The sequence below is a fragment of the Apodemus sylvaticus genome, chromosome 5 (genome assembly GCF_947179515.1).
Source record: "Apodemus sylvaticus chromosome 5, mApoSyl1.1, whole genome shotgun sequence".
Classification (NCBI taxonomy): Eukaryota; Metazoa; Chordata; class Mammalia; order Rodentia; family Muridae; genus Apodemus; species Apodemus sylvaticus.
In genome coordinates this window covers 46,045,357-46,069,665 of record NC_067476.1, presented here as the reverse complement: position 1 = coordinate 46,069,665, position 24,309 = coordinate 46,045,357, and the positions used below count along the sequence as shown (strand labels likewise).

Sequence of the window (24,309 nt, the reverse complement as noted above, 5' to 3'; positions counted from 1 at the left end):
TGGCTTTAAATGTGTGAGCTGAGCTGTAGCTGCCCCTTGAACAAAGCAGATTAATTTCTCTATTTCAAGTTAGAAAAAAAAATAATAAACAGACTGAAAATTAACAGAAGTCCTTGACACTTCTGTTAGACCAGCATTTCTGTGGTTTTCCAATGTTTTTTAAGAAATAATTCAGCTTAATTCAGTACTATTAGTTTTTGGTGACAAAATAAGAAAGTCCATTTGAGGCCATGAAATTCTGTGAAGAACAAAATACAAATGGCAAGGTTCTCCCCTGCCACCAAATCTGAAATGATTGTTGTGCTATGAAAATCCATCTAGAAGAAACGCTGCAAGTGGGATGTAAAAATTCTATATTTAGAAATTTTTGGATTCAAGGAACCTAGTTAGCAAAGCATAATGAAGCACGTGAAATCAATTCTGAAATTTAGGTGGTTTCCATTTTTATACTGCTGCAAGATGAACTTTGTCCCCATGCTACCTGGTTGTTGAAGAGGCTGTTATCTTTCAAGAAATTTCCTAAGACTCTTCAGTTGGGAATTGCACTGAGTGGATCAAGGGAGTGACGAGTGGACTTGTTTCCTTCTAATTCATTTGCTTTGTGTGAGTAGTTTTCTCTTCTCTGGGTGCCTACCTGGCTCTCATCAGTTCTATTTTACCTCAACAACCAGCTAAATGATACCATCTTTCTTCTAAATATACTGATAGTGTGATGGTTTGTATACGCTTGGCCCAAGTTGTGCCACCATTAGGAGGTGTGGCCTTGCTGGGAGTAAGCGTTACCCTATTGGAGTAGGTGTGTCATTGTGGGTACAGGCTTGAAGACCCTCATCCTAGATGCTTGGGAGCCAGTCTTCTCCTTTTTGCCTTCAGAACAAGATGTAGAACTCTTAGCTCCTCCAGCACCAAGCCTGCCTAGATTTTGCCATGATGATCCTGCCTTGATGATAATGGACTAAACCTCTGAACTTTTAAGCCAGTCTCAATTAAATGTTCTGCCTTAGAAGAGTTGCTTTGGTCATGGTATCTCTTCACAGCAACTAAACTCTAAGACAGGTGTTTTAGTAAATAAACTGCACATAAAATAGCTCAGATAATTTCCACACAATCTCACTTTGAGAAATTCAGTTAACTTAGCTGAAAATATTGCAAGTTGATTCTACGCATTCTACCTCATTCCTGCCAGTTAATTTGAACTCTCATTGTAAGTCCTTCCTATCCAAGAACAGCTGTCAGTCCAGTAGATCAAGAGAGAACAAGTCCCTTAAAACTATTCCAAAAACCACTCAGTTACAGGACATCAGAACTTCTCTCAGAAATACCTAAAAAGCATCCCTTGCCTGTGCAGATCACAGAGTAAGCAGCCGGCTCAGATCCCCCTAGGCTCAGTCAGCTCTCCCCAGTCTGATTTGGGAGTTCTCAAAACTTACTACCTGAACCAGTAGCAACAACGTAACCTGGGAGAGATGCTTAGAAAAACACATTTCATTTTCCAAGTCAGAAATACCTAGGGATTGGAGTCTTTTGTGAAGCATCAAACAAGTATCACTGATACATTCCCAAACAGGGAAACACTTGCCAAATTTTCAGATTCAATTCCAGAACCTTCCATCTTGGAATTTACTCGCCATGAATCTACTGGACACAACCCAATGCTCATTTTCTAGTCAATTCTCTGGACACTTCTGGTGTGACTTAATATAAATCAAACTTAGTATTCTATGCATCTTGTCTTTGTTCTTGGTTTCAAGTAATTCTTTCTAGGCATGTGTTGAATATGTTTATGCTTTACTCACTGAGTGGTATAGCGGAAAAGTTAAAAAAACAAGTTACCTGCTGTCACAGTGCAAGGGTCCCTTCTGACGGACTTCATCCAGTAGCAAAATATCCCCCAAATTATGTCCCATGTCTGTTTAATTAAAGTCCATCTTCTGCCTTATTATTTTATTAAAGTCCATCTTCTGCCTTATTGTCTTAACTATGGAGCTAGCTCATGGGCACAGGAAAGAATATCAGTATATGTTCTCCTGAGAATAAAATCTCTGTTCTACTCTCATTTTACAAGTATTCAGATTAGCTTATTATTTTCTTCATTTTAAAGGGTGTGAAATGCATAAAATGTTCATGCATATTGGAGCCAGCAGAGAGGGGGAAAAAGATATTTTAAGGAGAGTCTTGAAATAAAAGTAGGACAGGATATAAATTTTAAAGTGATTTCACTTCAAGCAAGATGCAAAGTAATTCATGAGGGAGAGACTCCAAGACACAAAATAATACAAGATGGATACCTTCGGTCAAGACATACATTTCTATAATAAGACATTGCTATGGAAGCCATTAAAGCATTGCTCTTTACTTCCCTTACCCAAATCCCTAGCTTCCTTAAGCAGGATGTATTTATCAAGGATGAGGAACAGAAAATACAGCAACCAGGAGCTAGGCCTAAACATCACACATCATGTAGGTGGATACCTGGGGCTCCTCTCTCCCTCTCTCAATCCTTTAAGGGGGTAATTGATGAACAGATGAATATTGAGATCTTTACCTTCCTTTATTAGTTCATCTGAGATAAGAAGAGCATTTATGGAGTTAAAGGCTGGATGTGATTTCTGTTTAGATCTTGAAAACCAAAAGGGCCTCCACTGGACAAAACACAGTGCATTGCGTAGTGGAGAAACATATAGACTACATAGACCCTGGTTGAGGGCCCAGTTTGCCTGTGCAACAGTGAAAAGCAAGACATCTGTCTAATCTCACTATATGTATAGTTCAAAACATGCTAATGAAACATGAAGGACAAATGGTCCTCTGCCTTTGGGTATATAGGCTCTAGCATATTTCATACTGGAGTGGCAAAGTGATATGCAGTCATTTCTTCTATCATCTTCCTCATCTGATTAGGAAGAAAAGTGCAAGCATTTAGGGAGATGTTATTATTAAGATGCACTATCTGCCAGACTGTTGTCTGCCAGGTATGAGCATTTCAAATAGGCTTTATACAGAATGAAAGCCCGAAGTAAAGTTGGGCAGGCATTGACAATTCAAATGTAAGAAGATGGGGTGCTAAGCCTAGAGATAGCATCTTTCCTCAGGTCTCACTGCCCAGTTCAGGAAACATGCTAGTCACAGGCACCGTTGCCACATGTGGACCAGGACAAATGCCCCATCATTCCTCTCTCCCATCCACTGTTATTTGCCCTGGATCTTTTTCCAGTTACAGGGAGAATGAAAAATTCAAAATACAAAAGCTGTTACACCAGTCTGAAGTTTAAAACTCCAAAGTGACTTTAAGTCATCTTCGAAGTTCAAATCCCACAATGTCTTTAAAATGTCTCAACAATGTAGCTTGACCAGATTTGTCACCTATTCTGAGCCTCTGACTTCAGCTCTGGGTGGTTCAGTCTTAATCCTGGTATTTCTCTGTGTTTTAAGATATTTTGGATAATTGTCCTCCTAATTACTTTTTCATCTCTTTCTATACATTTACTACTCTCTTCATCTATAGTGGGTATTTATATATTTCCACATTGGTTTCTTATTGTCACACCTTCTGATAACAGACTTGAGGGAGGTTCTTTATTTTCTTTACTGGGGTTCTACGGTACCTTCTATGTAACAGGTCTACAGTGGATACATGTTCAGACTCTGAATGAAATCCGGTAACTTCATTCATCCAAGCCTTAGTTACTGTGTCATGTCTGTTTCCCTCAAGGACTGCAAGCTGCAGGAAGGAGAACAAACGATCACACAACTCATGATTCCATGTCCTGGAACAAAGAGCTGGCATGGTTGATTAAATGAATATCAAAATTAGATGAAACTGACATCAAATTTTTCCCCCATGTAAGAGCAACACGTAAGGCAATGATAAGCAGAACATGAACATGTCACACTTCTGAAAACTCCTGGACTGGTTCATGCACTGTAAGATGAGATGAGACGCAGAGGATGTCACTGGGTCTTGTGGAACTCTAGTCCATTTCAAAGCCAGTGTCTTCTGCTGTCTGATAAAAGTTCATCTTATTTATTTTTATTTATCAACAAAATCCTGGAATTTATGTGACCAGATTATGGGCCTCAGACTCCATTCGTTTTGTCTACACCTTCTTATCTTTGACACAAGGTCTCACTGTGTCACAATAGCTCTGGCTGACCTGGAACCATTAGACCAAGCAGGCTTGGAACTCACAGATCCACCTGCCTTTGCCTCCCAAGTGCTACAGTTAAAGTGGCTGTGCTACCCCATCCAGCAACAACCCCTTATTTCATTGTCAAATCTAATTAATAACTACTTTAAATTAAAGCATTCACAACCATGCTTGCTAGCAGGCTGTTCTTAAGTTACATAAGTGTGATGGTTTGAATATGCTTGGCAGATGGGAAGTGGCACTATTAGGAGCTGTGGTCTTGTTGGAAGTATGTCACTTTGGGGGTGGGTTTTCAGATCCTATGCTCAGGCTCTGCCCACTGTGGAAGAGAGTTTCTCCTTGTTCCTTTCAAATCAAGATGTGTAACTCTCAACTCCTTCTCCAGGAGCTGCCATACTTGCTGTCAATGATAATGGACTGAACCTCTAAAACTGTGAGCCAACCCCAAGTAAATGTTTCCTTTATAAGAGTTGCCTTGGTCATGGTGTCTCTTCACTGCAATGGAAACCCAAAGTAAGACAGAACTTGGTACCAGGGACTAGGGTATTGCAGTGATAGACCTGATCACGTGTAAGCGATTTATTTCATATTGCATGAGATATAAGCATTACTCCAATATCTCTGAACACATTGATGAAAGCACACTCTGAAATAATGATGATGAAAAAGTGTTATTTCCTTTAATGTATTTCTGATTTACTTGCTTAAGAGAGTGGGAAGACCAGGGGAAAGAAACAGAATGTACCTTAAGGATAAATAAATAATCCCCATTTAAATGAGGATCAGGTTATGTGATCTGCAAATGTGCCACTATAAAATTTTAAATTGCCAGATTGAATAAATGAAAATGTACTTCACCCAGTTCTATTTGAATTTCAGAAAAAAAAAGAGATGGATGCCATTTTAAACATACTTATGGCTAAATTATTTTTGCTTATATGAAATTCAACTTAACTGTCTGCATTTTAATCTGACAATCCTAATTGCTCCTGATAAGGAAGTAAGCTTAATGTATAATCAACAACAACAAAAAAAAATTGATGCAGGAAATGGGAGCTATACCAGATAAATATCCATCTGGAAAAAAACGAAAGCCGGCTCACTAGCACGAATCACAAAGTCACTGAAAAATGGGGAAATGAAGAGGGGGAGTGGGGCTGGTCAGTCAAGGGCAGGCCTGCTGTCCCTGAAGGTGGAAACCTGTCAAGCAGCATTGGCCTTGAAACTGTTTTTTTATAGCTGGTTCTCAACTTCCCTAATACCCGTGGCCTTGTAATATAGTTTTTCATGTGTGGTAACCTCCAACCATAAATTTATTTCATTGTTACTTCATAACTGTAAACTTGTCATTGCTATGATTCATGATGTAAATACCTGATATGTAGGATATCTGCTATGCCAACCCTGTGAAAGGGTTGGTTGACCCCAGAGCAGACAAGACCCACAGTTTGAGAAACATTGCTTTACGGTGCAAGGTCTCTCTTCCTAGATGGAGAGGCGGTGTACCAGGAACAAAGCATTTGTTTCATCTAGTCAGTGTTTATTGTATAAAAGTGTTAGGCACATGGTTAATATTTAGGGAGCATTTGCCCAGAAATAATAGCAGCCATCTAGAAACTCCTTGTTCATATTTGCTTGGGGAAGTCGGTTAATCTCTGTACTAATAATTTTGTAAACAATTTAAAAGGGAGAATAACATGATCACAAAGATAAGTAAAATAAATCCTCTTTCTCTTTTATGCAGCAATATTGAGAGAGGCAGTCATAGTATCTGCTTTCCAGTGTGTCAGTGAGGGCATTTGGGGGATGGGGTGTCAGGACTTGTCAAAGAACAAAACAATCTTGGTTTTTGTGGGAGTATTTTGCATTCTTTTAACAAATTCTTTGAAAAATTTAAAATGCTTAGACACTATTTCAGTGAACTTGATCATGTGAGGATGCCTGCTTTTATTTACTTCAAGGGTACAGAAAATACCAGGGTCTGGATGAAATCTTATACACAATGAGATTTCTGTCCTTTAACTTGACCCAGGACAGGGAGGTGATTTTTAAGGTTTCTTCTGGTTGCCTCACCAAGTTCAAAGAATGAGTTGAGAGCCACTGCGGACAGACTAGTGTACACACTGGAGAGAGGCTCCTTTGTGAGAGGAGGTGGGTCAAGCAGAGTGAGCGGTCACATGAGCCACAAGGACACATCAGCAGCCAAGCTGTCCACAGTAACTGGTCGACCAGTTGACAGTGGGAAGGGTTGATGTAGCATTAACGACAAAAGAACTCAGTTAAAATTTTCATATTATATATTACCTTTATTCTTTGAGGCAATCAATTGTTAATCAAATGTTCCTAAATATATGGATAACTTTTTAACTGCCAGTTTGTATGAAATCCTTTTCATGCCAAATTTTTTAAACTATGTCTAATTTCTGATGTTCTACCCTGACATGATCATATTAATAAAAAGAATGACTAAAGTCCTCAGTTATTGTTAAATAAAATCACCATTATTTAATCATTTGTCCTTCTAAAATGAAATTATTGTAAAGTTATTTGTGCTTCTTTTCAAAGCCTTTCATTTGGTTCTAAGAGATTTTCTTTGTTTGCATCTAAACAAAGTTTTTTTTTTTTCTTCATTTCTTGCTTTTCCCTGTTTACCAGATTCTTATACTTTTGCATGAGCGGTCTACAGATCTGAGATTCCCTACAAGGCAAAAACCACTTCTTCAATACCAAGAAGTAGGTGGCATCTGAGATGTCACCACTCAAATGCCAAGTGCCATTTTGGAGACTTTCTGTTGGTGCCAATGCTGGGCTTTAGTCCAATCCTCTACAGATGTTTCTGTGTTGTGAACACAGTGGAGAAGCACTGCGCATTCTGCTTGTTTTACTTGTCTTTGTGCCTACCATTTAACATTATTTCTTCCCATCATCTTCAAATGTTTTTGATCCTTTTAAAAGCTAGGAAAACGTAAGGCAAAAACAGTTGCATAATGGATTAGGGAAAGAGGAAGGAAATTTGAATTTCTCAGAACTGTTTGCTATGAGACACAAAATTAGCTATATTGCTGAGGATTCTTAGTAATCTGGGTTTAGAAGTCAGAGTATGTTTGGACCATGGTCTTTTCTAGTTTTCCAATAAACTTCAGTATGGTGACTACAGTGCATGAGGTTTTATTGAAAGAGAGAAAGCACACATGTGAACATGTGGAGTGCTTCTTCAAGAACAGCATGTCGGCCTTATTAGTAGATGTGCTGCCATTCCAGGCTGTTAATCAGTGAACACTATGGAAGCCAAGGACATCTTGGATATGTATCATTCTATACATATTGAGAAGATGTATGTGTTTCCCTAAGAAAGTAAAAGTATCTTCTTCCCCAATACTAGGGCCATTTCTGCCTCAGCCCATTTGGCAAGAAAGCACCTTATTTGCTGCCAAGAGGAGCAAGATTTGGCACAGATTTCACAAGGTGAACCCCTGTAGGTGTTTCTGTGGGGCACTACCAATGTGAACAATGCTGCTGGTGGGTTGCCAGTGGGAGAAACAAGTCAGCCAACGCCTCTCTTGTCCAGGTGTCTGTGTAAGCCAAGAACCCTGGCAGCGATCCTGCCTAATAAATATTTTTGTTGGAGAAATGATTGTGGGATTCCCCAGTAATGTATGAATCCCCCGAGTCAGAGACGTCTCTGACTTTGAGTTAAAGATTCTATTTTCATTCTTATGCAGTGAAAATCAACATTTTTGCCATCTGATAGTTTGAAGTTTAAGGAGATGAAAGCAATGGACCCTTCCCCATCAGAGGAAAAATGCACAAGAGCACAAACATTTATGGCATTTGTTTATGGGATCTGAGTTTAGGAAGCTGTGCTCTAGTGATTAGCTATTTGCCCCTTCGTTTTGGTGAAAAAAGAACTTGGAGGGATAATTCATTTGAACACAATGGTTCACAGAGTCAAAAGAACTTGGAGGATCCACTGGCCCCATTTGCTCTGAGATGAGTGGGTTATCCAAGTTATAACACAAGCTCTGAGATGCCTTGTTTTAGAGGAGGAAGCTAGGGATCAAATGCATGGGCTCTACACTGGGCACTACAGACTCACATTCTCTGGCACATATGAAAAGAGCCTGATGTATCTCCTAGAATATCCCTTGCAATTTCACTGTTCTATTCTTTTGTCCTACAGGATTCTTAAACCATCACCTAAACTAGAGTTTATCAGTCTATCAACCTATATGCTTGTTGGGTGACAGGAATGTTCTAGGTTGGAGTATATTTCCCTAAACATCTGCCTTTCCTAAAAGATGGCTATATTGCCCCATTTCAAATATGATAATTCTAATGAGAATTCACTGAGTATTTACCACAAAGCTAATGGGTGACGATTACCCCTTTTCCTCAAACCCTACCAGGTAGCTTTAATAAATGATATCAAGTTTCAGACATCTCTATAGATCCTTAGCTCAAAATTTTACGATAGTGCCTGTCATTCTCTGAAAACTATTTCTTGGCCAGTAGCAAACCGGGTTTAAGTGACTGTTCTGCACTGGCGTGACTTGAGTGGGTCTGACACTATTACAACTGCTAAATCACCCGAGGCTGGATCATATTTGAATGTACAAGTTGCCACGGACTGATATGTATTCCAGTGCTTGCTCAGGACACACACTATCATATCTGGGTCAGCTACTAACAAGTGGTATGTTTAAAAGTGTTACTTGCCAAGAGTAGTTTCCATGCCTACCAAAATAAGGGGTATGACAACATTAGTAAGAGGCTCTAGGGCAGCCCTCTCCATGGCTTGCGGCTAAGTGGCAAAGGCTGTGGCCTCCTAGTAAGAGCAGCTACATACCTCTGCACATTCTCTTCCTCCTCAGTGCACAGACTGAATGGCTAAATTGACTTGTTTTGTTGAATGACAGAGGAATTTTGTATGGCTGTGCCTGGGACACACACCTAAGAGGCTCCCCCATGCTATGTGCTTTGATGTGCCATTGGGGTTGACATTCCTGCAGAAAAGCCAGAACATGCTCTTTAATGGCCTTACCCTTAATAACTGACCGTCTGTTATTTGGAAAAGTAGTTCAATTGATTACACGCTGGGCTAAGAATCAAAATTCTTTCTCCAAGACCAATTTTTAGGATGTTTTTTTGTTTTTTGTTTTTTGTTTTTTTTTTTTTTTATTCCATTAGTGAGGGCAGAGAAAAGCCAATTAAGAAAAGGAAAGGCTTTTAAACCTGTTGAAAAATATTCATCAGCCTGTTATAGGCTCATTTTTCTATCCTAACAGAAAAGAAATTCTCAAGTGAAGACAATGAAAATTTTATTTTCTGTGCTTGCTATTAGGACTAAAAAACCAGTATTTAGCCTAATGTCTTGAAGCATGATGGAGACTTAGCACATCACTATTACAGTGCCAATGAAATCTAACTCCTACTTAGTTTTTCCTACTTAGCACTTGAAGTTTTCTCTGTCTTTAGAAAGTTTCTGACCGAATAATAAAATAGTCTGACAAGTGTAGCTGAAGGGTGCTTAAGAGCTCTGGTAATATTTTCCTTCAGAGGAACCATCAGGCTAGTGTGAAGGAAAGGGATATAGAAACAACAGTGACACCATTTTCCTCCTAGATCCTGAAATGGGCCTGAGAGACAAGACCATGAGGCTTCATGACCACACTCATCCACGCCCTGGATGGAGATTCCAAAACTTAGGATTAGTAAGAAAAATAACTTTGTACATTCGTCAAAATGAATCTCCACCCTAGGCAAGACATGATGGCTATTTACTTTCTAAAGCAAAGAACAATTGGCATTCAACCTGAAGCTGACATTGCATCAGACAACAGTTAGCAGACATAATCTATGTGGTAAGATTTAATGCCTGGGTTTTTTTTATATGTAACTAAATGTTCGACCAGTACCAGCTAAAGCTGGCCCATAAAAGCAATCTCAAGTCATACCAAAGCCACCAGTATCTTTTCAAAGATGAAAACTGAGGTTTAGGACTTCCCACTCTTAAAACACATCCCAAAGAAGCAGAGTTATGATACTGATCAGAAAAGGCACTTCTATCCGCCGCCGTACTAAAATTATTTGTAAAAAAATAACATAGATGAATCTTCTAAATCTCATTTGGAGACCTCTGTGACTAAATCAGTTCAAGTAATGCATAAGCAATATTACAATTCATGAGACATTTAAAATAGCATTGAGCCTGTAACATAAAGGTCATTTCATTGAGCAAACAAATTAGTACTTCTCTGTCATCAGGTGAAACCTAGGATGTGCCAAGCTCTGTCTGTACTAAAGATAATGAATGAATTTCAGAGTCTGCTCATACAGTGGACATATCTGAATAAAGCTGAGAAAGTGACACCTTAACTACATAATGCAAGGGAAAATGCTACAGCAAAAGGGATAAATTTGAAAACCAGTAAAGGCTATAAAAATAGCTCTACACATGGTTTCAGCACACCTGCAGACATGTGGAGATTTGAGGTATCTACAAAGTCACATGCTTTTTGAACCTCAGTAGCCATGGTGGCTGCTCCCTCTACTGTCTCCTTAGAATTTAAGGTATTAGCTCTTAGTGTGTCCTAGGTATGACCTTCAGTGGGGATCCAGAATATTTTTGCTTTAGGACAGTAATGGCTGCAGAACACATCTTGGAAATGACATCAAGGTTGGCACTTGAATCTACGCTCTTAGCCACGCTCTTGTTCAGCCTCTGCCCATCCCATGATATGGGACTGAAATCACATAAAATCAGCGATATAAGGAAAAAACCTAGTAATGTCACAGTATGCAGTATCACATACTGTATTTTCTAAACATGTTTTGGGTTTTCCTAAGTTTACAAGTTCTTGTTCTAAACAAACCACCCAGGTTTTAAAGCAGGATTTCTTGGTCCCTATGAAATGTTGATGTTGAAAAGAAGATCAGAAACTGGGTATGGGGGTGCATAGCTCTAATTCCATTATCTGAGACACTGAGACTGAAGCAGAAGGACTCCCAAAGACTCTAGGCCAGCCTGAGCTATATAGTGAGTTTGGGACACTCTAGGCTGTACTGTTTATTTTAAAACTAAAACCAAGCAAATAAAGTAAGAAAGAAAAAAAACCCTATAAGATACAGGGCTGTTTCCAGATACTTTATACTTGTCTCCCCCACCCCTTTTTCTAGATAGGGTTTTTCTGTGTATCCCTTGTCCTAGAACTTACTCTATAGACCAGGCTGGACTTAAACTCAGACATCTGCCCGCTTCTGTTTCTGAGTGCTGGGTTTGGAGTAAAGGTGTGAACCACCACCACCACCACCACCACCACCAGGCTTATTCTCATTCATTAAACATTTCTTTCTGAACTAAACTCATGAAATCAACATTCCTTCAGATTTACACAGTTTTTCAGAGTGTGTTTACATATTTACAAAAGTAGTTTTAAATACCATAACTCATATTCTGCTTTACCTGTAGCATGTTTTAAAATGTACCAGATCATGACATGCTGGCATATGCTCCCTGGGACTGGGAACAATGTGAACCATGAACATGTGGTGTAAGGGCAAGTCAGTGCATGTGTGGATTCCTAAGCTTGCATGGAGGCAAAGCTACCTCCACTGTCCCATTAGTAAGGAGTCTGTGAATGCACCACCAGACTTGCAGAATACAGTTCCTAAAGCTAAAGCGGTATACCTGGCTCTAATAATTAGTGAATGGCACTAAAAGTGGGTCCTTCTATTTTTATTGTGTACTTAAGAGTTCTCATTTCCCTAGTAGATATAAACTCCCTATTAGATATAACACACTGCCAAATTATTGTCAATAGTCTAATATGTCAGTCTTCTTATAACAACAGGAGTAATTTCTCATTTATTTCAAATTCAAGTGAGTACTCTGAGCACAAAATAAAAACAAATTTTGTGTGTGCATGTGTATGTGTGTGTGTGTGTGTGTCTGTGTACACGAGAATACTCCTGTTTGTGAGTGTGTGTATATTGTCAAACTCCTATGTATGTGTGTGTACATGTGTATGCATGTATGTGCATGTGGGCACACTCATTTGAGTGTGTGTATATGCATGTACCTGTGGGCACACTCATGTAAATTAGTGTGTGTATGTGTATATCTATGTAAAGATCAGTACATCAGACATGTGAGTATGGTGACATATTAATTTCCTTTCCTTGCTCAGCAAAGTCTCTGTGATTGAGAACTTAATGTAAAATCATGAAGAAATTGAATAGATGGATTAGAAAATTCAATTTTGAATAGTTTTCTTATGGAATAATTATTATGTTTCAAATAAAAATTAAACAAAAAACAATGAAATCCTTAAATGCATAAAAAGCATATCTCTGACAAGCATATGCTACTAAAGTCCCTACTGTGTGCTGAAGGACAGTCAGACTGGTTTTCACAGTAGGCAAATAAATTTTTTAAAAAGGTAAATTAATGACTCTGCTATCAGGAAGAAGAGCTGATACCAATTTCTACTTCAATCAACAAGGCAGAGAAAAGGGTGTGACTATGTTTGTCTCCATGAAAATCATTAGCATTAAAAACTGACCCTGAGAGATATACACTTCTGTTCTTTGGAAAATAGTCTTTATGTTGTGATCATCTCCATCTGCACAAGACATCACTATAATATCGCTATAGTTCTAATAAGACCCTTAAAATCACTTTATAATTGCGTTGAGCTTATATTTCTCAACAAAAATGATTCGATTTTATTTAAATTCTAGGGGAAGCAATCAAAAGGCAATCTCCTGCGTTGATTGCTTCTTAAGAACTGCCGTGTTAAAATAATGTGGTTGCTTTGAATACTCAGTAACGATTTTTCAACATTTCCCCATTGGTGTTAAATGTCACTTTGTTCCTCCTGTCTTGTAGGCTGCAGAAGTTCAGGAGATGGATGAATACAGTGCTAATAAAACTGGAAACCTATACACTTGATTTGGAAATGACAATAGTTATTTGTAGATTTCAGACTCTGCTACATGCTCCTAAACTGAGTATGTTTGCCCAAAAATTGTTTCCGAGCCTACAATATGTCATCAAATGAAGACAATGACAAGCTTGGAATCAGAAAGCAGAAAAAAAAGAATCCCTAAAGATTTCTTTGAAGTCAGATATGGCAGTGTTTCTTTGTACGAGCTACCTATCCACCCCCAAGAGTTTGTGTTTAGATCACAGTATTTACTTTACTCCTCAAGGTTAATTTGAATCATATTTACATAAAGACATTTTTCTATATGTGTTTAGAAACCCAGAACATGAGCATACTTCATCCAAGCTGCTGGGATCTGTATGGATGTAGGATGGATTAAGCCAATGCAAAGAGACTTCAAAGTTTGGAGTAAATTTGCATTGAGACATAAATTACCCAGGATATTCAAAGCCATAAATTAGCTTCAGGACATAAATAGCTCTCTTGTGGCTCACAGAAGCACAACAATTCTCTTTATTCCATATATATCTATTATCACGTTTTCTCTAAGACTCTTCATGGGCTCTATTTCTTTGCCCACACTGTGTTTTTATTTCTATATTCAAAATATGCTCACTGGTAGCTGCTACATGCCCAAAGTTAAAAGTATTGCACTGCCTATATTAATATTAATCTAATTTCTTTTTCATGCCCAGCACACACATGGGGTGAGCAGGCACAAACTACTGGCACTATGTTAATTAACAGAAATATTTTTTAATTATAAATTAAGTATAACAGTTTAAAGGACTCTGTTTAGCTTGTTGATTTTATATATATATATATATATGTATATATATATATACAATGTTATAATTGAGATATAATGTGTACTATAGTACATAGAATACATACATGTATACATGAAATGTTTATTAATTTTCATAAATATCTGCAGATGATGTTGAAATCAGAGATCAACAATTTCTAACCAACAAAAAAAAGAAGCAATTTATTTAAAATATATTTCCTGTAGCTTAAATCGCTGAAAGTTTCACAAGAAGTGTTGAGAAAAAAAAGAAAACCCTGAAATTTTTGCAGTCTTAAAAAAACAAAACACAAATTCTATCTCATGAACTCAGCTCAGTGTCCTGGATAAATGTCATAATGTCCCCAAAGAGTGATAGAGTGTGAGCCCGGCAATGAATAACCACACCAAGTGAATGTCATAAATATTTGAAATAACTGTCCTTCACTGATTAAATGCCCACACACTTCTGCTTTGGTCTCCTCCCCTCAAATGGTTCTTCATTTCAGAGGAACGAGGCTGTTGCCGAACAGACCCATCTCAAACATTATAATAAAATGACCTCTTCTTTTCTAAGTGTAAAGAAAATAATTACATCTTTCTACTAGGTACTAGTTCCTTACATGTAAGCTTTATAAATTTCATTTTAATAATTCTATAAATACAGACCCACAAAGCAGTCATCTCATGACTAAATGCCTCTTTTGTACCTCCATCCTTTCCAACACACACACACACACACACACAATCTGTAATGCAGACAGATGTACAGTCGATGCAAGTGAAAAATAACATACTTTTCTCATCAACACAGAAACTGCTGAATTGTTATATTTATATATTTTTTTAATGATGTGGGTAAACAGTCGAATTGTGTTAAATTTACTTAAAATATGATGTGAAAATTAAAAAGCAGTGTGAACAATGAATGTTAGTACACACTTGCTTAGTGTAGGACAGATTTACTATGATGTAATCACACATTTCTACAAAAGTGTGATATTAGTTGGGGGAGGGGTTCTTCGTCCTGCTATGAGATTTTCAAGGATCTCTTTAGGTTCCTGATTTAACTGAAAGGAAAAGTCATAAGAAGTTGAAGGTGTTAAATTTAAGTAACACTGTCTGAAAAAAATCCAAAGATATTAAATAACAATTAGAAAAACCAAAGGTATTGAAGGAATTTAAAGCAAAAATAAGGAATCACTTCTCTAGTAATATTTTTAACAATGCGATGGAGAACAAAAATTCTCCAAACCAAACCCCATCCTAATACAGAAATGTAACTTCTTAAAATTACCCTATAGTGCATTGCAACTACAAACAAAAGAATTCCATTATTTAATTCCACATACCTCACAAACATCTTAGGCTAGGATTCAGTACATCTTTAAAATATGTTTCTTCAAAAATGTAAAAAAAAATGATAATTTACTGAAAGATTTAAGTGTTAATATTTATCTAGATATTTCAACAAGGTAGCTCTCCAAAATCAACACATACCCAAAAGGAGGAATTATTAAGGAGCCCAGACCCAACTGTTTCTCTCATGAAAAAATCCATCAGAACAAAAACCCCAAATAGTGAAGCAGGAGGGAAAAAAGAATAATCAGAAGAAGAAGAGGAAACTAGCAAAGGACAATTTGAAAACCAGCAACAGCCTGCCAATTGCCACAGTGAATTTAAATAACCAATCACCATCAGTGTCTTTAACAGAAATAAAATCAGGCGCATCAGGAAATGTCACCGTACCTGCATGCACTTTAAATGACTACGGCACACGGCACACGCTGCAAAGTCTTCAGAAATAAAGCACACTTCCTTTAACTGCTGTAAAACACGGCTGCAGAAGCCCAGGATACATTTTTTTTCCAGGCAACTGATCCAGCTTTCAGCCAGCCCCGTGACCTTTGAACTCCCTTCTGCCCCCTCCTCTTCTGCAGTCAAAGCCTGCGCTGCTCTCATTTGCATAAGGTTCAGGCAGTGCTCCAGCAGCCAAAGCGGAATGCTGGGTAAGGAATTGTGGAGCTGCGGTTCGCCCAGGGTACCTGCATCCTGGAGCACCCGGACCCGCAGTGGGGAGTGGGCACGCTTCACCAGGCTGTCAACATCGTACCCACTATGTCCATTAATGGATAAAAGATTTGAGCGGTTGTTTCAGTCTTGTGCTACTTGTTTATGGTCTCCCCACCATAAGAAGCTGTCTGCAGCGACTCTGGTAACCAAGGAAACCCAAATAGTCAAATACTTCATTTAAATATGTGTGGAAGGCCAATTTAAAATTGTCATTAACTTCTCTTGTTTTGGAGACATAGCTCTTTTTTTTTTAAAGTGGAATATGTATCGTATGCATAATCCGACATATGGGATGTTTTTGTTGTGGTGGTTTAAACAACAACTTACAGACATCAATTTACATTAGGCACTATACACATTAACTGCAGTCATTTTAGTCATTTTGAAAAATGTTAAATGTGCCCAAGTGCCTGGGAGATCATCATCTTAAATGGTACCCCAAAATTAATTGTAAAGATTTTAGGTCCCAGGATGCCCTTAAAGGATTGAGCAGTAAAAACAGAGCAAAGTTAGACTGCGTATTTAAATGCGAAGAGTCACCTCAGAGAAATCCCTATCTTTCTTTTCCAATGAATTTGAGCGGTGAGCTATTTATTATTTGATACTCCTGCCTTTGATTTCCTATCACAGCAATCTGTCTATTTGAAATACAAACTTCTGTGTTACTCATAAACCCAAGAGCTACTTATTGTCTGATAAATATTATGTGTGTATATATTTTTTAAATATCCACAAAGACATATTTCCCCTTTTCTGAAATATTGAAGCAATAGGGATTCTGATCATCATAGGATTGGCACAGTCATTTTCTTAAAATTAAGCTAATTAATTTTTCTTCATTTGTTAGTAACTAACATCTATTATATAAAAGGTTTTATAAGTGTTCTTCATTTCTGGAAGGAATCATAATATGGAAAATAAAAAGCAAATAAAAATTAGTATGGACATTTCACTAATGTATAAATATATCTTTAAATAACATTATTGACATTTTTCATTTAAAAATATTATACATTTTACATAGATACCCTTGCAGTATAGTGAGAAATACCAGCAAATTCTGAATGATGCATCTTCTATAAGAAATACAGACTAGGGCAATATAGAATTTTTTTCATATGAAAAAGTAAAGCTTTTTTATACATGCTATTTATTAGTCATTTGGCTTTATATATTTCTGCATACATAAATCATTAGAAATTACTAAATTAAAATTGTCCGACCTATACATTTTTAAATAGAATGAACAACTTTTCAGTTTAAAACAGTAACATCAGCATTTCTGTTATATTTGACTCCGTCAAAAAATGTAATCTTGCCGGGTCACTTCAAGTGCACCTTTCCTATTACACGTTTGAAATACCTTCCAAAGTTTTTGTTTAAAGGCAAAACCACACATCAGCCCAACCTAATTTAAATGCAATCAAATACCAGGAAGTGTTGGGGGGGTGGGATTTATAAAAAATCACCGACCTGTTAAAACAGCTGTAGTCCAGTCCCGGCAGTCTTTATTCATTAGAATCCAAAATAAATTGATTATCCTTTTACAGTACGTGTCAGCATCACGGAAGGCGCCGTTCTTCCTGGTTCAGTGGTATCTTCTCACATTTCCCAGCCCCGTGTTTTATTGCTGGTACCATATGCTTTATTGTTCCGAGACAAGAGCTTCGCTCGCACAAAGACTCATTACCTACCGCTTGCGGCACGGCATCAGCCTCAGCCAGGCTGCCTATACGTGATCACATGGAGCTCTGTCTGAGAAAGCCAGGCTTGCCACTGACTTCACTGTGTCTAAGGATATTTTTATCAGCTGACTCTACGAGGGGGAAGAAACGGCAGATAAGGGAACTGCCCTGAGACATTAATGCAGCACAATTAGGGGAAATCCCCACACTAGATTTTATTAGTATTGAAAATGATTCAAGAGCCATAAAAAGAGGGGGGCTAGGTTTTATAGATTTTATTTTAATTAGAGGCTGAGTAAGAGTTTATGAAAAGAGAACTTGCTCAAGCCATTTCCTACCTTACATTTCTGAAAGTACTGTTGCACAAATATTATCCAAGAGCCTTGTTCTAATGAACCAATTGACCATACCTTTTTTAACCTTTTCATTGCAACTATTTCTTTTTTCTTGGTTCCCCAACCCCCACTAAGAGGCCAGATGCTGATTCCCTCAAAATTTCTTCCAGTAAAATCCCCATCACTAAAAGATGCTACATGTGAATACAAATAGATACCAATTCTTTTTGAGACAGGGGATGAGAGGGTTAGACTCTTTTTATTGAAGTATATAAATGAGGTAGGTGATTAATTTATCTTCTCAAAAGGCAACACATTTCTAGAACAGCTGACTACAATGAACAATAAAGATCTCAAGTTAAAGACCAGATGGCTCATACTAATTCTTAAAATCGCAGTAACTTATTTTAGACAGCTAACCCCAATGCAGCATATGGTTTACCTTATCTGATTTTAATGCTAACAAGTCCTTCCAGAGATGATTGCTCTATATTTACGGGAACCTTTGGTTGCTTTGACATTGTTTTAATACACATATACAATGTATGTCTGAATACAGTCACACCAGCTTTCCAGAACTAAATTCTCAAAACTTGAAAATCAATTACAGATCTTCAAACAAGCAAACAACAAACAAACAAACAAAAACCTACATAGTTGATGGAATTTGATTTAAAGTTCCATATATTTTATGGGATATTTGGTTGATAGTCTGCCCAACCTGAATCAATATTTAAAAGCTTTTGACTTACAAATATCAGTAATTATCTGGTGGCAAATAGATGAAAATTCCACAAATACTATGGAAGGAAAAGTCAAAAGGGTCATAAAATGATCAGAAAAATGAATTTCCTATGCTACTAGATTGATATACAGTGCACTGTAATGGTCCTTGTAAACATTCAGTACTTACAAAGAATTAAGGTACATATATTCATGTGCTTATTGATATGCACATATGTCAACCTACAATCAATAAACTTATTTTCTAAAAGGAAAACAATACAATGTACATGTTTTCTCCCCTGAACTTCAAAAATGCAGAGTAAGTCAGGGTGATTAAAAAATAAGTACTTAAATGAAGTGATTTATTTTCACATTTTTTCACATTATTTGAAGAATCAGTATTGATCTGGAACGTTTCGTGTCTTCTGTAGTAAGCTTTTCTTAGCACGAAAGGAATCCTGGCATGTGCTTTCAGCACCACCGTTTTCCAGTGTTGGCTCCAGAACCCCCGTGTTCATCTCCCCTTCTACAGTAGGAGCTACACTGGAGACACAGAACCTGGGGCCACAAAAATGCGAACAAAAAGTTCCTGTGGCATACTCATCATCACCTGGCTCGCATAGCTTTGATGAGGTCAGCATGCAAATTCACAAGGAAATAAACAAAGGGCAGCCATTTTCCCCTTGCATTGCATCACTTCAAAAGAGGGAGATAAAATGGTTGCCAAGTGGAAGGAAAGACCCTATTTAAAAAAAAATCAAGTTACTTTAGAGTTCCTCTGGTGTTTCTGGGGTCAGATGGTGGGAGGGAAGAGGAAAAAAAAATCCACATATGTGTGAATTTTGTGTATAGATATGAATATAATGTAAGGACATAAGAAATAATTTGATATAAGAACTGAAGATAAGTGAAAATACTATAAAAATAACTAAGACAAATGTCTAGAAAATGAGGAGTCTCTGATAGGAAGACTATTGACATAATTTGTTACATGTAAAAACCTGAAATTTTCATTTATGTGAAAAAGAGAAAACTAAAGGTAGATGCCAGAGAAATCTTGAAACAGGAAGGATGGATCATGAAACAGTAATAGTCCTTCTTACTACTCCCTTAAATGACCTTGGTAAGTGACTGTAGCATGTGATACCCTAATTTCCAAGTCTCTAGTGGAGAACAAACACCTTCTGGTGAGCAAGTCATGGAATCTATAGAGATACTTCTACATTTCAACTTCATAAATTGAATTTAACCAAGCATTGGCCATTAATATTAATAATAAGAAAACACAGGTTATAAAATTATAATAACTGTTTACAATAATTTTATTCAATTATTTTTATATCCAAAGTAAGTAGGGCTTCGGGAGAAAAAGATCATCTTTCATAACTCATAAAAAAAAATGGAAGACGTTTAAGAAATAATTCGAAATCTCAGGAACTTGCCTCGTGGTTAAGACAAATTAGAAAATAGGCATGTCATTATGACCACCACTCTAGAATTCTCTGTCTGCAACATGGCAAGAGAAGCTACAACAGCGAGTCTCCCATTACACAATAAACAACTGTGCTTCTGCTTATGCAACACTTTCATCAGCCAAGAGTTCTTCAGATTTGTAACTGACAGAGGAAGACGAGATCACAGCTTAACACAATAAACCGCATCCAAGATTAAAGGGGTACTTTAATTTTATGGTATTGAAAGTTGTGAACAAAGATAGTTCAGCTCTTACAATTAATTCTTATTAGTTTAGCTTTCCTCTGAAGGCAAACTGACATCATAGAATCATTTGGTTTGGCATCACAGACATCGTTTGATTTCATCCTTTTTCCTCCAAAAGAGGCAAAGATTATTAAAAGGAATCTAAGACGTTTACTTTCAGTAACACAGACATAGACTACTGCTAAAAGAATGAACAGGAAGATGCACTGTCCTGAGTGTCTGTTTGGAGGCTGTACTATCTGCCCTCCTCCTGGTGAGCTCACCCTTGACAAGGCTGCCTGTCATCTCCTTCCAGCCTATTAGGGAAGCAAGTAACTTCGCCATGTCAGCTTAAAAATCCAGGAGTAAGGCAGTCCAATTCAACAAACATTTATTGGGGAGTTACCTCGTCTCAAGCTCTGAGACAGTGGCTGGGGATATAAAAGTGAAATATTAACTATTTGCTAGAAGAATGGAATCTCTCTACCTTAAAAAAAAAAGTAAATAAAAATAATGAGAAAATTGCTGCCAAGGATGTAATTAAGTGGTGCTGACATGGGGGCATTGTTTTAATTTTAAAATCTTATCAACCCAATATATACTTCATGTAAAATCAGTATAATGTCTTTATGCTGAAAGTGCCTATTAAAAACGACATAATATAAAATAATTCCTTGAGTATTTTGTTTTGGGATATCATAATCTAAATGAGAAAGCAAATCTTTCATAGTAAAATTAGGTATGCCTATCATGGTTGCAAATTCTTCATTATTCTTTAGACAAAAAGTACAGTGTAGCCCTTCCACCTCCCCTGTGGCTGCTTTTACTAAATTCTTTTCCAGGAGTCTGCAAAATGCCATTCTGAACATTTTAAGGATAGATCCTTAGGAACCCATGGCTTCTACCTGAAACTCCAAGTCCCCTGAGCCACTATGTAAGGAGACAGGTGATTCCAAAGATGCCATGCTGGAAAAGACACCCGTAGGCACTCTAGGAGAAAAGAGGTTATTATATAAATGTTGTCTTGGAGCATATAAAAAGACAAGGGGAATGGTTTACATACTAGAAGAAAAGGGAATTTGAGTTGACTTGGGGAGATATGAGATAAGGCAAGTGTTCAAAAGTGTGGAAATAGTGAAAACACAAGAGTGGTGTCCCCATTTGAGTGGCATGATACAATTGTGTATCTGTGAGGCTGTGAGGTCGGCAGATGAGAGAGGCAGAGTCAATGTCATAGGTAAAGGAGACAGTATACTCACTGAAGTACTGCCCCACACACAAAGTGTTGGAAAACATGGGTAGCAACAGTGATGACCTGGACCTAAACATGGTGACTGGGGCAAGGGAGAAAAGAATCTAACAGACAACAAGATGGAATACTTAAAGCCTGGTGCAATAAACTGGCTTCTGATCTCACTTAAGACTTAGAGAGCTAATAGTCCAATGGCTCAGCTACTGGTCTTATCTAGACTAGTTAATTAATTAAGCTAGCTTTATTATGCTCAATAATTTTGCATGTATTTTGATTTGTGCTGCCCCTCAGAGTTTCAACTTTAAAATAGTGTGAAAATACTTAATGACAAATATTATTAACATGTTTTGGAGGTTGGCAGCAGCTGTAAAACAACTTACTTTGAACACAGGGAACACAGGAAAGTATTTTCCTATTTCTGATTTTTGGCATTGTGGGAGGGGCTGACAGAGGGGAGAAGAATATGTTCTGTTGGGCGTAAAAGAAAAAATGTAATTTTGATTACAAAGGGTAAGGCTTAACATATGTACAGAACTATGCAAAGGAATGTGGAGTTTTATTCTTGTAGCTTTTCATTTTATTTGGACATTAGACGGTGAAGGCAGCAGATGTTAAATTTAGCAATCAGTGAATGAACACTGAGGGGGCACAGGTTAAGTGGCTGGAATCGCTCTGTAACTACGACTATAGCAGCTACAATACGAACATAAATCATCTGAACTTGGCTGCAAAGAAATCCTTATGCAGAGTGACCCAGATTAGGACGTGTCCAGATTTCCTCCCACCCTTCCATCTACCCCCACAAAGGCGTTAGAAAACAACATTTGTTAAGAGAAAGAACCCAAAGAAGCAAAGCTCCCAGGAACACAAAGGGTATGCTTACGTCACAGCGCGCATCAGCCGAGGCTATAGTAATCTCTTCTTATGCTGAATTAGATATCTAACACGGAGCAAAGTAAAATGTGGAGTTATATGGTACGAGCGAATATCAACCATGAGCTGAACAGTTAAAAGAAAATAAAAGGAATAGAATGGATGTTTTTTTTTTAATGTTAACTAAGGTTATACCATAGTTAAAGAGGCCACAAAACCACTTTAGATCAAGACTAAGAGAGGTTGTTTTTTTTTGTTTTCTTTTTCATTGATACAAAACCATAAACACTTGACCAATGAAATAAATATTTTTATGTGTATAATGGACATATATGCATATGTACATATATACATATATACATATATGTATATATACATGCAAACAGCTTTGGTATATTATTCATATGTAGTCATTGATGCAAATATATAGGCAGATATAGATGCAATGGAAGCATCTGTGGTATAGTCACCATAAATGCTTGGAAATGAGTTTTGTACTCTGACATTGTAAGAGCGTTGAATGTTGTAAGCAATGACCTAGGTGGCTCTCCCTCTACTTACAGAAATAGTTGTAAAGAGTGAGTTGCAGGATGAGGAAGGTATTTTAAAACTGAAGAACATATAAGGACACAAAGATGAGGTGGACTGTGTTCACACAAATTATTGAAACAAGCATACAAAGGAGTTTTCCAAAGCATCTCTTCTGTATAGATGAGTAACTGAGACGCAGGCTAGTTAACTAGCACAGTCAGTATTCTGACTGAGGAAGTCTGACTAAGGATTTAATCTAGTGTGGCTCTTCTGGGCACATTACCCTGTCTCGGCTGATGGACATAAGAGAAACACTGAGGAAGCAAGTCCAAAGATGTTCAGTTTGTTGGGAGAAAGCATTTGTAACTAAGATGCTTGGAGCCTGTGTTAGTATCAGTCTGCACCATTCAGGAGAGTGAGGAGAGCGTGATCATGTCCATGCCCCTGGAAACTCGTCAAAGAATGGAAAAGGAACCCAAGAGACTGTTAAATTATTTCAGGAAAAAAATTTATGAAGCTCTGAATGAACAGGTTGGTAGTCTCGGGTTAGAGAAAAGGACTGGGCAATGGGCAAATTGCAGACACTCAAACTAGGGCTGCAGGAGAGCTTTTATAGCCAGATCTTTCAACTTGGCAACCCAAATGAATGATGATACCATTAACCAAGGTTAAAAATATGTGAAGCTTAGATGTAGAGCTATTTGGTGCTAAATGTAAGTCATTTCCATCAGGCAAGAGGATAGGATTCTAAAAGAAGAAAAGGCACCACATTGGTCCTTCAGGGCACCAATGGCGTTGCAGGGAGAGCTTGTAAACAAAGTCTACTACTCAGATAACAATTAATTCCATCATAGCTATGTTGAGGAGCATGGAATTTCAGGCAGGCGATAGTGGCTGGTGTATACCTTTAACCCCAGCACTCAGGAGGCAGAGACAGGAGGATCTCTGCAAATGCTACACAACGAAACCCTGCCAAAAAAAAAAAAAAAAAAAAAAGGCCTTTCTCTTTCTCTTAGTAACTCTTAGTATTAAAGATTAAGAAAGGCTGCCTTTCCCAAAACATTTCAAATCTAGACTGTCATCAACCAAATGTAACTGTGATGACTATTTAAGATGCTACTATATAAAAGTACTTTAGGCAGATTAAAACTATGCTCCTAACCAAGAACTCCACCTCCATGCTTTATATTAGTCATGAAGCCTGAATAAATATCAGAAGTAAATTAGTTTTCTCCTTTAGGCAAATATATTAACGA

At 37.6% G+C, this 24,309-nt stretch overlaps 1 protein-coding gene across 1 annotated transcript in view; it reads right to left on the bottom strand.

Annotated features, from left to right (window-relative positions):
* Positions 1–17,715, bottom strand: part of Csrnp3 (cysteine and serine rich nuclear protein 3) — a 93,213-nt gene extending 75,498 nt beyond the window's left edge. Inside the window, exon 1 of the mRNA XM_052182599.1 lies at positions 17,427–17,715. Within this exon, the coding sequence (XP_052038559.1) occupies positions 17,427–17,469 (43 nt within the window). The 5' untranslated portion in view covers positions 17,470–17,715. The remainder of the gene's footprint in view (positions 1–17,426) is intronic.
* Between the last annotated feature and the right edge of the window lie 6,594 nt (positions 17,716–24,309).